The sequence below is a fragment of the Colletes gigas genome, unplaced genomic scaffold (genome assembly GCF_013123115.1).
Source record: "Colletes gigas isolate AHSC1104 unplaced genomic scaffold, ASM1312311v1 Colletes_gigas_Sc00027, whole genome shotgun sequence".
Classification (NCBI taxonomy): domain Eukaryota; kingdom Metazoa; phylum Arthropoda; class Insecta; order Hymenoptera; family Colletidae; genus Colletes; species Colletes gigas.
Window position 1 is genome coordinate 903335 of NW_025106656.1, and position 13804 is coordinate 917138.

At 35.2% G+C, this 13804-nt stretch overlaps 3 protein-coding genes across 7 annotated transcripts; 2 read left to right on the top strand and 1 right to left on the bottom strand.

Annotated features, from left to right (window-relative positions):
- Positions 1-109: 109 nt before the first annotated feature.
- LOC122401716 (uronyl 2-sulfotransferase-like) lies at positions 110-2950 on the bottom strand. The gene is made up of 6 exons (XM_043404041.1): positions 2614-2950; positions 1977-2186; positions 941-1101; positions 720-794; positions 399-559; positions 110-319 (listed from the first exon to the last, which is right to left on the bottom strand). The coding sequence occupies exons 1-6, from the start codon at positions 2767-2769 to the stop codon at positions 165-167; spliced, it is 918 nt and encodes a 305-aa protein (XP_043259976.1). The 5' UTR covers positions 2770-2950; the 3' UTR covers positions 110-164.
- A 1307-nt stretch (positions 2951-4257) lies between these two features.
- Positions 4258-7338, top strand: LOC122401701 (transmembrane protein 272-like). 3 transcript variants are annotated; one of them, XM_043404009.1, is made up of 5 exons: positions 4258-5080; positions 5151-5261; positions 5339-5602; positions 5687-5848; positions 5884-7338. In XM_043404009.1, the coding sequence occupies exons 1-5, from the start codon at positions 4843-4845 to the stop codon at positions 5916-5918; spliced, it is 810 nt and encodes a 269-aa protein (XP_043259944.1). In that variant the 5' UTR covers positions 4258-4842; the 3' UTR covers positions 5919-7338. The 3 variants fall into 3 exon arrangements, with proteins under 3 accessions (XP_043259944.1, XP_043259943.1, XP_043259945.1); XM_043404008.1 differs by having other exon boundaries at positions 5687-5827; positions 5862-7338; XM_043404010.1 differs by having other exon boundaries at positions 5687-5746; positions 5866-7338.
- Positions 7339-7729: 391 nt separating this feature from the next.
- On the top strand, positions 7730-12136 carry LOC122401667 (protein kintoun). Of its 3 annotated transcripts, none has more exons than XM_043403945.1 (7): positions 7730-8302; positions 8373-9587; positions 9650-10083; positions 10166-11339; positions 11403-11616; positions 11674-11788; positions 11872-12136. In XM_043403945.1, the coding sequence occupies exons 1-7, from the start codon at positions 7778-7780 to the stop codon at positions 12026-12028; spliced, it is 3834 nt and encodes a 1277-aa protein (XP_043259880.1). In that variant the 5' UTR covers positions 7730-7777; the 3' UTR covers positions 12029-12136. The 3 variants fall into 3 exon arrangements, with proteins under 3 accessions (XP_043259880.1, XP_043259881.1, XP_043259879.1); XM_043403946.1 differs by having other exon boundaries at positions 11403-11604; XM_043403944.1 differs by having other exon boundaries at positions 11403-11788.
- The last annotated feature ends 1668 nt before the right edge of the window (positions 12137-13804 follow it).

Genomic DNA, 13804 nt, shown 5'->3' on the forward strand with positions numbered 1-13804 from the left:
AAAAATATTTTATAATCGAATTCGATTCAGTACAATCAGTATAAAACAGCCTTTCATTCATTATCAAAAGAATTCATTACCACAATATGTTTAGTATAATTATCTTTGGTGCAGTTTTAAACTAGATATCAATGGGGCATGGCAACTTCTCGTTTTTGCGGATATTAATTTTCTACAACGTCGTACGATGTTTCGTTGAACAGTCGATATTTTAGCCACTGATACAATTCTATTTCATCTTCATAGAGTCCGAACAATATATCTCTTTCTCTTGGTTCTAATGTTAACGACATTTGAGAAAGGTACTTCTGTTTGGGTCCTAAATAACAAAGGCGAGAGTAACAAACTGAAACTGTGTAAACTTTATACGATTATATCCGTTTCACCTAATTACTTACGAATTTTTCTGTAAATTTGCCTAGCACCGCGAAAAAAAAATGGAAATTTATGTTCCAGCAAGTTTATCGACTGCTCCATGCAATCTAAAATCCCAACGACTGGATACCATTCGATAATATTTGCTTTAGCCCGTTGCAATGCCCATTTGTTATTTATCTCTCTATAAATTTCATTTTATATAGAAAGTTAGAGATAAAAATAACTCTATATAAATCTTATTTAGAGCGACGTGCTTATAAATAGGAGGAATCGAGATAAACATTATACAACCGTTTTCTCCATTTACGGTCATGCTCGCCATTGTATATGTACATACTCACGAGCAGCGAGGATCCTGTCCGCAAAACGTAGGTATAGCTCTACTTTCAAGCATCGTTTTTCGCTTCTCACGATACCTGAAAAAGGAAAGCACACGAGTAACCGCCGTACACGCGATAACTGTTGATCCGCCATTACCACACCGTAGCAAAGAATATATTTTTTGCTTAGCAAAATTTATACAAAACTCTGTAAAAAAGAAAAAAACCATGACACTGTTTACCTCTGTAAGTTTTGAGCACCCATGGGATTTCTCACTAAAGATATAAACGTTGGAGCCTGTCGTCCAAATTTCGAGAAACTTATAAACCTAACGTTTCCGTCGAAACTTAAAGGAATCGCTTCCTGTTTTATGATATTAGTAATCTCTTCCACTAACAGTTCCTGCGAAACAATACCATCCACATACATCGTGAACGAACACGAACAGAATTTTGCGTAACGGAAAAGCTACGGGAACGTAAATACTAAATAATTACAAACTTAATTGTGGCTGCGTTATATAATTTCGCTACTGCGTTACGGGAAAACTGGCTGGAGAACGCATTCCTAAAGTAGACTAACTTGTCTGGCAAATTAACAGTTACGCAACATTGATAAATTCTTGCCAATTATAAAATATGTATTTCGCTTATACTCTCACGGCAAAAAACGTTTATGATACAATTTGGTAAAAATTAAATTTAAATCCCTTTTTAATGAAACAAATTTATACGTGCATATAAAATCAGATTCAACAACCTTTGCTTCAGCGGAATGTGCCAAATGGCAAACTAAAATAACCGAGAATAGGACGGTGTGAAGCGTCATGATGATTGATCACCATACTCTAAAACGTCGAATCTTTTAATATTTATTACCTTTCTCATTACATTACGCGGAAGCACGTTAGATACACTGGCTGGATATGCTCCAAGCCGGAATTCTCCCGTCTGTCGCTTTAGTTCGGCAGATGAAAGTAGTACAACTTCGATTGCAACACCGAAAACCGACTCTGACGTGTACGCAAAGTGCAACGACCACCGTGATTAAATACCCCGGAGGATTTATACGATCAATGAATCACGCGTTGATTCATGTTTCTCCCTTTATCGTTCCACAATCATCGTAGCCACAATTATTCGAGGAATGTCTATTACTGTCTATTAACGATTCAAAAGATTCTGAGATGCATCGTGTAACCCCGTATACAGCAGCATAAATATAGTTTCGCAATGAAATTCTATGCAACTCGGCGGTATGATGCATCAGGAATTTACCTCTTGCAATGTCGACAAAAGACCATGATCGCCAGGTGGCAGACGTATGTGTTTGAAAGCATTGTAGCCCTGTAAACGCTGTAAAATCAGGATCAACAGTTCGGCCCCAGCGTCGGGTACGCGTGTTAACATTAAAATATGCTTGTTCATTTCGGTCATGCTCCTACGTACACCCAGTTCCGCAAGCGAGGGTGTAACGTACCGATACGTCTGTGTAGTAAATCACATCAACGACCATCATTACGTTATAGAGCCTACAATTTTATTAATCTAATACAACACGGTAAATGGATACGCATTAATAATATCCCCTGTAACTCGAATGACCCTTGATTATTTCATTGCTTAATTATCGCGGTCAACTTCCGGTGAACCCGTTTATAAATCGCAAACAAGAAAGATCACTTTCCAGCAATTACATCCTTCGCTGACGCACTTTCACTGCATCGAGCACGGTTCGAACTCGATCGGAGTGCACCGTCCGAAAAGTTCTGCCGAAAAGTGCATTTGAAAATACGACAAATCGACGGAAACGTTCTACATGAGAATTTAACTATTTCGTTATTATGTATCCAATCGTCTGGTTCGCGAACTCGATTCGCCGTTAATCGTTGTAGATTTATTAGATACAATTCACCTGGCCATTATTGTTATCCTGTTCCTTCTCATAACGCTTTTCTGTATCGTCTCCCGAATGATTATCGAACTCTGTCGTGGATTTCGATCTCAAAACAATGAACAGAACCGTCGAGCATACAGTGACACTGGTTAAAACGCTACGGTTCAGACGCATGTCAAAATGAGATACGATTTGCGATACTGCGACGGTGGATGTAACCCTTTTTTCTTGAATAGTCTACGACCGATAGTTCTGATTACTGACATCGGAACTTTCAGTCACGAATTAGCGGCGGTTGTGTCTACTAAGAAACTGAGGAGAATGTCAGTGGGTCAGAGACTCTGTACCGCTTGATCCCCACATCTTCACCTTAACTCCCACCAAGTGTAGATCTCGTGAAAAGGGAAACTCAACTTTTCCACGACCATTTAATTAATTATGACTAAGAAATGCATACTTTCGAGATAATCATCCGACGGGATTAATCCGCTATACGTATCAGCTAATGAATCACTCTTCTCTGACATTTGAAATTCAGATTGCTTTAGAAGTAATAAATTACTTACAATAGCTCGCAAGAGTCTTCATACACGAGAATAACATTTGTTCGATGCAATTGTATTGATATTTTATTACATATGTATAATTAACAAAAGTTAGTGCTAAGAAGTTTGGGATTTTGGAGGATTTTAATTATCAGAATAACGACCTTAAACACCAGTCGCATTTAACTCAGCAATGGCTGATTTTTTATATCCCCTATACAGGGTGTTCGGCGGTGTGAGAAAAATTTTAATGGGAGATTCTAGAGGCCAAAATAAGACGAAAATCAAGAATACCAATTTGTTGATGGAGGCTTCGTTAAAAAGTTATTAACGTTTAAAGTTTCGCTCGTACTGAATTTTTTTCTCGAAAATACGCAGGAATTCGGTGGTATGTGTAATGACCAAAAATGATTGTAATTGACCACCGCAATCGAAAATAATTTTTCCAAAACGATTTGAAATTTTTTTTCTCCGTCGAAAAATTTCACACCTCAAATTTTTTTCTAGAAAGTGTGTAGGATTTCGGGGGTATGTCTAATCACCAAAAATAATTATGTTCGACCCCCGCAACCGAAAATAATTTTTCCAGAACGATTTGAAATTTTTTAGTCGTCGAAAAATTTAGACAATTAGATTTTCGATAAGGAATTTTTTTCTCGAAAGTGCGTAGGAATTCGGTGGTATGTGTAATGACCAAAAATGATTGTAATTGACCCCCGAGACCGAAAATAATTTTTCCAGAACGATTTGAAATTTTTTAATTTAATTTTTTAATAACTTTTATTTATACGTCAAATGTATTTTTTCGGGTCATTTCTCTGGGGCTTGAGAAACCCATTTTACTTTTTTTACTTGTAATGTTACTGTGATGAGAAAAATGTAATTAAATGAAAATGATAAAAGCATGGAAATGAAGTTTCTAATGTGAAAGCACCTATTTTACATGCAGTTTTTATAGACAATAATGTTTGAGAATTTTGAATGATCCCGCACTTATAATTGAATCCTCGACTTAAAATCGCGCCATATTTGCCAACATCGAATTGTCGTCGTCGATATTACAATATTCGATACGGCATACGGAGTCTAATTTATATGTACGCCGCACATGGTTTCTTGTGGCGCAAAAGTAAGCTTCCGAATTAATGGTGACCTTGAACGTAATCATTGGACGCTATAAAACTGATGTGAAATGTTGCATGCTTCCGCATTGCAACCATTTCACTGTGATTTGCTTGAAGAAAAGTGGGCTTAACCAAATGTAGACGCCGGGTTTACGCGTTAAGATTGTTTGCATTTCCAAAATCGGGGGTGTGACAATTCGTAGTTGGATGAAGCACTTTTTCTCTTTTTTAAATAAAATTCAGTGCTGTGTAAATTTTACTGTCAGCTTTTTTACAAAATCAAACGAATTGTTGTCCTAAAGTGCTTTCGACAAATATACCACGTATGCTGAAGTGTTTCTTTCCTTTTGTTTATATCTACGATCTATACTCGATCGAAGTGTACAAAATTGAATCGTTTTAAACTGTACTTTTGGAATAACTGGTGCCATATTTTAACAATTTGCGATTTTAATCATCGCTTTCACTGCATCGACGTAGCAAAAGTTGTTCATAGGTTATAAAGATACGTGTGTGCGTGTGTGCTGTTGTCGATAGCGGCAACGGCCAAACATCACGAAATTTTTAATGTAAACTATATGCATTGGCTTCAAGCAACAAATATACGCGAAGAGATGCCGTTAAGTCAAATAAGTCAAAGTAATTCCATCGACACAAATGAGAGTGTAAATCCTGTTACAAGTACTCAAATAACATCAACTTGTTATGCTCCTCCACCTTTAAATTATAACATTAATTTACCTTTGGGTCACCCATCTATTCTGGGTAATGATCGTGGTACACCCCCTTCGTACGAGGAAGCAATAGATCCAAATGGTAACAGTTCTCAATTACAAGTAACATATGTAATTAATATTTTGAAAATGTGATTATCTTTATGTTTTAGCACCTCCTCCATCCTACGATTCACTGTTTGGTCGTATGAGAGAAGCACATAAAGTTTCAAAAGGAGTATTTGATTTTTTGAAAAATATTATTATCTTACTATTAGGCACCAGTAAGTAAACTAATTGATTATAATTTAATGCATTTTTTCAAAATAATTTTACTACTTTTGTGCTCCGTTGATTTCAGTTGGATGTACTATTATCTTAGGAGTAACAACTGCAGTTCCAATATCTATGATGGTCATTGGAGGACTTTATCTAAATGATTGCCCACAAGGAGAATATATTCCTGTATATTTATTAGTGGGTGGTGGTTTTGCTGTTTTCAAACAGTTGTTACATTTCTCAGCAGGACTGTGCCAATGTCAAGAAGAACGAGACGAAGAAAGAATACGAGAGTCTCCGACTCAAACATTAATCAACTGTTTTATGCTTGGTTGGTTTATCATAGGTCAGTAATATGATCAACATCTTGTTCTAATATTTATTATAACATTTTGAACTGTTTCACTTTTATGTTGTTTTGATTTTATAGGCTCAATGTGGGTGTATAAGGAATACGAACCAAATTATGACCCATCTCTTGGAAAATATTGTAACAAAACGTTATATTTATTTGCGTTTTGGCTAATAACGTCATCATACATATGCTTGGGAGTGATAATAGCTTGTCGTTGTAGTATTGCACTAGCAAGTAGTTGCATTTCAAAGTAGTATTTCAGTAGCAAACAGTTGCATTTCAAAGACCACCATCTGACCTAATGTGAAAAAATTACGATCTCGTTTTAATACGGGAAACAGTCATTTAATGATTTATTATTTTGGGAACAAAACGACGTGTGTTATGATGAAAAAATATCTGTGGAAGTGAATGACATTATAACAGGGCACAAAAATTCGTCCACGCTTACGTACCTGAGATGCTTAAACAACGATCTATAAACAGATCGTTTGCACGTTGAACGCACATATTATGCGCTCATATTTCGTAATTTGATGGTTGTAATCATTCATTGCAACAGTTCTTGATTTCTGAAGTATATTGCATTTTTTAAGATTTCGTCATTATACTCCTAGCTAAGAATTATGTCAGCCATTGAAAAATTGATCGATTTCCCAAAATTAATGCACCGAGAAAAAAAAAACAATGTTTTAATCGATTCAGGGCTGTGGATATTTCGCAATAATCGCGAATTTTTTTAATATTGTGCCAAGGGATCACAGAGTTGTAGATCGAAGTATTTTACTATCAAAATGTCGATTTCACGTCGGATCCGATTCGTATGATAGTTTTACTTGAGTAGAATCTCAGGACGTGTCTTAAGGATTCTAACACAAGAGTGTTATCGAACACTAATACATACAAAAAATTTTACCATTAATGTGCTATCACAAACTCGTGGTGTTTAATGGCAGCTGTCTAACAATTTTTACAAGTGGAAAGTTCGCTCACTTGTATAAATAACTTATTGTTAAAGACTGCGGTATATCGCAACACATTTTTTATTCCTTTGCCCTCTCCTCCGTCCTTTTAAACCTATCGACCTCCATTGAGCCTTTATGTCGATGTAGTCGAATAACCATTTTATACTCATTTGAAGTCTAAGGGGTAAGTTATATTAAAAGACGCGCGCTCCTTTAGTATTTCAAAAATATTCAAATGCCAGTATTTATTAGTATTGTTGTAGACTACAATTTTTATCAAATTGTCGTGTCTAATTGGTATCTAAGCATAGTGGAGAATAACTGAAAATGACGTATTATTGACATTAATGTATAACGTTTCTTCCACTTTCATACATCTTTACCTACTTTTCAACAAGACCTTCGTCTTCCTATTAAGTCCAGTTTAACAACTGTAAATACGTACTTGACGATTGTAGAAATATACACATTTATGTCGACGAAAATACTTTACATTCGCTTGCACGCATAGCAAATGATGAGCGAGCTTGCGCTTTAAAACATAGAAACGAAAACACTTGTATCTATGACTATGTAAAAAATTCTCAAAGTAAACTGAATAAAGTAAACTGACTGTAACTATATTGACCCGAATGTTTACGCTTAGCTATACGAACACATACCTGCGTTCTATTTGTTGCTATTTCAATGTAACTCGAACACTGTCGATGCAATTTTTAATAAGATTTTCGCGTGCCTGTAAAATAAGTTCTTACGTTGTCTAATGTGGGCACATACGCACATTTGTTATTGTAATTTCCTAAATAAACTGTTTATACAAAATTTCCTAAATTTACTGCTATCCATGAGAAGAGTATGACAGTCAGTTTGGGTCACGAAAATCCACAAGGTGTAAAGTCTACTCGTATAACTCGTCTGTGATTTCGAGCTCGAGTTGAAAAGTATATTCGATATTGAAGCGCTTCTTTCTTATGCGGGGAAGTAAAATGATTTTTTAAAAATTTTAGGGGACCTTGATTTAAAAAATTATAATCAACCGATAGAAGAAAAATGGCGCGCGCGCCATTAGTTGTTAGGAAGTTCTATGTTTAACCGCTATTTGACCGGCCGGCGTAGTAGCGCCGCTATCCACGTGGTACAGGCGCTTCGCGATTCTTCTACCAACGAGTTTATTTGTAAACACGCGACATCATTTCGTAAGATGGACGCGTACGAAACACGTAGAAAAGATTGGGAAGATTTGGAGGTGACCAAGGAAGAACTGAAGACATTAACAGAATGCCTGAAGAAGGAGGAATTCCGCAAATTACTAGTGGAACACGTCAAAGAAGTGACCGATCCGGAAAATAGGAAGATCTATGAGAAAGAGATAACACAATTAGAAAAAGAACGGGGCGTCGACGTTGTATTTGTTAACCCAGAACCTGGTTACGTCATAAAAACTAGCGTGAATGGAGACAAAAAATGTTTCCTGAATATCTGCAAGAGCAACGTTATTGCACAACCGAGCAATCAACCTGCTTTCGAACAAGGTCACCGGAGTTTACAATGGTTTATTCCTTATGCGCTCCTATCAGCTCGTGACGACCTTGATAAGAAAAATATGCGTTGTATGGTTTTTGACGTGGTCTTTCACCCCGATACAATTTATTTATCGTCGAAGAATGCTCAATTTCGCGAAACTGTCAATAACACGGCAATGGATGGCGTGGAAAATAATTTTAAGGTAAATGTCACAATGTAATTTCGTTGTTTTTCCTTCATTTATTATAACGTTTTAATTTTCCATCTATCAGGTGAAATTGGATAGAAAAAATCTGAGATTTCCAAACATGAAGTACAAAGGTTTACCTCTTCCTACAGTCATCAGAAAGCCCTCCAAGGAACCACTAAAAAAACAATTGGATATGGAACCAGAAATATATCAAAAGTTGATGGCTGATTATGACAAGAAAAGAGAACAACAATTTAAGCATGTAAACAAGCCAAAGCGTGCGTCACCAGCTACTACATATTATAAAGAAACATTGGATATAAATGCAGAAACAGATAGCAAATATGTTACACCTAAGTTTTCCATAAAACATCAATCAGATGTAGAATTGGAAGATTTTACTACTAGTAAAATGGCAAAAATGAATGCCACAGTACCTAAAAGATTGATTGTCACTATAGATCTACCACTACTGAAAACTGCCAATGATGCATTTTTAGATGTTCAAGAACGTTACCTTAGCCTAAAAAGTGAAAAACCTGCTAAATATTTATTGGACCTCCCATTGCCTTATTGTGTGGATGCAAACAATGGCAATGCCAAATTTGATCCAAAATTTAAAAAGCTTGTTATAATGTTACCAGTCATTCCACCAGTAGTACTAGTATCAGATAATACAGAAAACAATGAAATTGATAGCAACCATGATAGTTCTGTACCAGTGTTGAACACTGATTCATTGGAAGATTTACTTGATAATAGTCACCTAAGCAACACTGTACCAAAGTTAATCGAAGAGTACGAAACAGTACTTACAACTACAAAAATGCAAAATGAAAGTGAAAATTTGGAAAAGTATAGTGAGACAGTATCATGGACTAGTAGAATAGATGAAATGGATGCATTTATGGATTCCAACATTAGATATTCACTGCCACCATTTACATGTAACATATATGATAGCCAATTAGCAATCACTGTAAATGTAAAAAACGTGGATCCAAATTCCATTCGTCATAGAATTTTGCAAAATAATGTAGGAATACACGTTTTGTTGTCATCTGTAGGAGCAGGATTTTTTCCACAGCATTATTCGTTATGCTTAAAAATTTCGGAAGATTCTATGGATCCTGATTCTCTCTCGAGCGAACCGTGGGATAATAACGTTGTATTTACTGTTGCATTAAAAAACACTGAAAATTTAGTTCGGTATTACGTTGGACGAACCGACGAGTTCATGGAAGAAAAAGATTTTCCTACTGCTGCATCTTTTAAGAACCAACTGAAAGAATTAACGGTAAGTCTTATATGGCTACTAATTAAAAATTGTTTTACATTTAATTGTATTTTTTTTTTCAGATCATGGAAGACACAGAACTTGGAAAGGATCGAACAATCAATGTACTGGCAGAAGATGATGGTGTTGTTATAAATATTAGTTCAAATCGATCAGATTCTGATTACGAACCGGTACACGAAATAACAGAATCAACGCAACAATATGAAAATCGACAAGACGCCACAACAGGAATAAGATCTGTTTCAGAAAGCACTGACGATGAATTAACGAATAACAGTACAGCAGGTAAATTTTCGAAAGGTATATTGAAGTCACGTCGCACTCATGATTTTTCGCGTTCAACATCTGAATCTAGCACCGACGAAAGTGGAATGCCCACGTCGCCTATAGATAGTCATTATGATTCGGAGCAAGATATAAATTCTGAAACAGATTGCTCAAATTTAAAGAAAACTGTGCGATTTAATGAGATCGTGTCACAACAGTTATTTAGGTATTGTTACGTTTTTTAATGTTAACAGTACAAATTTTGATGACGCGTCGCATGTTATTATTTTATTTGTTTAATTTTTTAGGTCTAAATCTAGCATTGTTAATCAACGTAAAGTAACGACTATACCTCGGACTACGAAACAATTTAACACAAAGCCAGGAATCTACCAAAAGTTGATGTCCGATTATGACGAGAAAAGAGAACGACAACTGAAGCGTGTTGTGAGGAAATCGAAGCGTGCATCAAGATCAACTACGCGTCATAAAGATACATCAAATACAAACGCAGAAACAAATAGCAAATATGTTACACCTAAGTTCTCTATAAAATATCAATCTGACATGGAGCTAGATGACTTTAAGACTAGTGAAACTGCAAAAATAAACTCTACAATACCTAAAAAATTAATCATCACCATAGATTTACCTCTACTAAAAACTGCCACTGATGTTTTCGTGGATGTGCAAGAACGTTACCTTAGTTTAAAGAGTGAGAAGCCTGCAAAATATTTATTGGAACTCCCTTTATTTTATTGTGTACACGCAGCCGGTGGTAGTTCGAGGTTCGATACAAAATATAAGAAACTCGTTGTAACATTACCAGTCATTCCACCAGTGGAGACACCATTAGATACTAGGGAGGATAGTGGAGTTGATAGCGATCATGGTAGTCCTGTACCAGTGTTGCCTGAAGATGCGCTGGAAAATTCTCTAAGTAACAGTCACTCGAGTGACTCTATGCCGAAGTTAGGTGAAAAGTGCAAAACAGTGTTTACAACCACAAAAATAGAAAACGAAAGTGAAAGTTTAGAAGAGTGTAGCGATAGTATATTGCGGACTAATAATGTAGACAACATAGATACGTTTATAGATTCCAGCATTAAGTACACACTGCCACCGTTTACTTGTAACATATATCTTAATCAATTAGCAATCACTGTAGATGTAACATACGTGAATCCAAATTCCATTCGCCATAGAATTTTGCAAAATAATTTAGGAATACACATTTTGTTAATGTCTGTAAGTGCAGAATTAATTCCACAACACTATTCGTTATGTATAAAAATACACAATGATACTGTGGATCCTGATTCCCTCACGATCGACCCGTGTGATAATGACGTTCTATTTACTGTTCTATTAAACAATACCGAAAATTTATTGCGATATTATGTTGGACTAAACGAAGAGTTCATGGAAGAAAAACTTTATCCATCTGCGGCGTCTTTCAAAGACCTGCTGAAAGAATTAACGGTAAACCTTTTATACGGCTATTGCAGCCGAAGTTTATTGTATATTTAATTATATCTTCTACAGGCTACGGAAAACACAAAACTGGGAAATGATGGGACGGTCAATGAACAGGCAGAGGATGATGGTGTTGTTATAAATATTAGCCCGAATCAATTAGATTCCGACGACGAAGTGGGTCAAGAAAGTACAAATTCCACGCGAGAACACACCGTGACAAAAACTAGATCTGTTTCAGAAAACAGCGGAGATGAATTAACCAGTGACGGTAGTATAGCAGGTACATTGTCGGGAGACGTATTGAAGTCACGCCGTATTCATGATTTTTCGTCTTCAGTGTCTGAATCGAGCATCGATGAAAATGGGATTGTCACATCGTCCATAGAATCAGATTCTTGGAGTTTAAAAAAAACAGTTCGATTCGATACCATGATATCAATACAATACTTTAGGTATTGTTGCGTTTATAATATCAGCAGTAAATTCTTCCCAATAATGCGGCGTGTGTTATTATTTAATTAATTTCATTTTTCAGATCTAATGGTAGCATTGTTAGAGTTAAGAAAAGGAGACGACATGCGCCACGTACTATGTCTCAGGTAATAAAACCTATACTTAAGCAAAATAAACCGTCGTCGCAAGAAGAAACTTCGGAAGACACAGTGATAGCAGTTTGGGATAGTCGTAGGTGATGTAATACAGCAGGATTCAATAATGATTTAATATTCGATCTCGATATGTAGATTTTGGCTATTTGCCGAGACACGTATCTGATTATTTTTAATCATGTCATTTATTGACAAGAAAAGCATAGTTTATTTAGAATTGTGTGATAATTTTGTAGTAATTAATTATTGAAATCGCAGAAAAGCAAAGTGGCTTCACGATAAAATTGCAGTCACAAAAATGATCGTGAATCAATGAAATTATTCAGCCGCGTTATTTTAGAGAGCTCATAACTCGATAACTATGAAAAAATAAATAGTCCTAAATAGTATTTTTAGTAGTAACTTTTTAGTATGATAATTCGAGGATGTCGATGTATTCCACTAAATTTTATCTTCTATATTCATAAAAATTATGCATGATTAATTGATATGATGTGTAAATGAATTGGACTGAATCTCTTTCCAGGATCTCGCGTATGATCTATTTTAAATTTTTAGTATTTCTTAATAAAAAATAAAGAAAATGGACCTTGTTAACATTTCTTGAAAAGATTGTCGGCAAAGTATGAAAGTAAATAACGAATGAGGTGTAAAAATAGTTGAATGCATGCACACTATTTAATAAAATTCTTATAAATGAATTTTTACGAACATTTTATAGATCGACGTGAAATTATTTATATGCAATGCATTTAATAAACGTTTCCTTAATAGTAAATTGCATACGTATAGTGTGATTGTATTTCATGATTATAAAGTGTCACGTTCTCATTCTAGAATAAACGCGCACTTGTTTTTCTAGCAGGATGATTGCCATATCAATGTGCACGCAATACAGTTTAGCGTATTTTATGCAAACGAAAAAGAGAAATAAAGTGTACAAATTATAAAATTTCGATCGATCGTTGATTGTTCATTGTTGTTAAATCCTCGTCCTGAATTTATAGCTAATTGTAATTAAAACACGTAGTTTTACGAATCTGAAATAACACTACTATCCATATGGCAACCCCTCCAGAACTGAGAGGGTACACTACAAATCTAACGTTCTTCATTATTAATATTATCTAATCAAAGTTCTATAGAAAAGATAAAAAAAAATCTGAAAAATTTGTATACTGATGTAATACTATCTATAGAGCTTACGAAATATTCTGTAATTTTCTGCGTATATTGACGAAATTTGTCTATATCTTTTCTATATTGGGAAGAAATAATCTGTAATATAGTTCGTAAGCGAATCGTTCAATTAATGTTATATTAATTACTGTTTTTATTTAAATACCGATTTGATAGAGTTGATAAATGTTTATAACAGAAGGCATATAATACCAATCATAAATTACGAAGTATTCATAAAATTTTGTGCATGTTATTTTTTTTTAATATCTATTCAATGAAAATGAATTACCTGCAACATAATGTAAAACTTTTTAAACTTAAACAGACACGGGCAGATTATAATAGAAAAAAAATAAGAGATAGACAAACTGACACGACACGTGCAAATAACCTCGCTTTGCTTCTACAGGACGCGAGACAGTTTATTTTAAATATCTCAGGCGTTGTAGGCCTCTAATCTATCAGGGTAATCAAATGATTTCAAATAAACACTACCTACAGTTTCACAAGTATTTAAGAATATTCTACAATAGACGAAAAGATACATTACTTTGAAATCGTATCAAAACTCGAAGAACGTGTCCAGTAGTGATCGGTTCTTTTTACCGTTAAAGCGGGCAACGTGACCAATGGACGTACGGCGCCAAAAACTGCATGTTTCAAACTCTGTCTAACATA

What these genes read in the sequence shown, in the direction of transcription:
- LOC122401701 (XM_043404009.1), top strand. Translation starts at nt 4,843, where the DNA reads ATGCATTGGCTTCAAGCAACAAATATACGCGAAGAGATGCCGTTAAGT. An exon ending in GGAAGCAATAGATCCAAATG is followed by an intron (nt 5,081 to 5,150) that starts GTAACAGTTCTC and finishes TTTATGTTTTAG; the next exon opens with CACCTCCTCCATCCTACGAT. An exon ending in GCTTGGTTGGTTTATCATAG is followed by an intron (nt 5,603 to 5,686) that starts GTCAGTAATATG and finishes TTGATTTTATAG; the next exon opens with GCTCAATGTGGGTGTATAAG.
- LOC122401667 (XM_043403944.1), top strand. Translation starts at nt 7,778, where the DNA reads ATGGACGCGTACGAAACACGTAGAAAAGATTGGGAAGATTTGGAGGTG. An exon ending in ACCAACTGAAAGAATTAACG is followed by an intron (nt 9,588 to 9,649) that starts GTAAGTCTTATA and finishes TTTTTTTTTCAG; the next exon opens with ATCATGGAAGACACAGAACT. An exon ending in ACCTGCTGAAAGAATTAACG is followed by an intron (nt 11,340 to 11,402) that starts GTAAACCTTTTA and finishes TATCTTCTACAG; the next exon opens with GCTACGGAAAACACAAAACT.
- LOC122401716 (XM_043404041.1), bottom strand. Translation starts at nt 2,769, where the DNA reads ATGCGTCTGAACCGTAGCGTTTTAACCAGTGTCACTGTATGCTCGACG. An exon ending in TTTTGTCGACATTGCAAGAG is followed by an intron (nt 1,102 to 1,976) that starts GTAAATTCCTGA and finishes ATTGTTTCGCAG; the next exon opens with GAACTGTTAGTGGAAGAGAT. An exon ending in GCAAATTTACAGAAAAATTC is followed by an intron (nt 320 to 398) that starts GTAAGTAATTAG and finishes TTTGTTATTTAG; the next exon opens with GACCCAAACAGAAGTACCTT.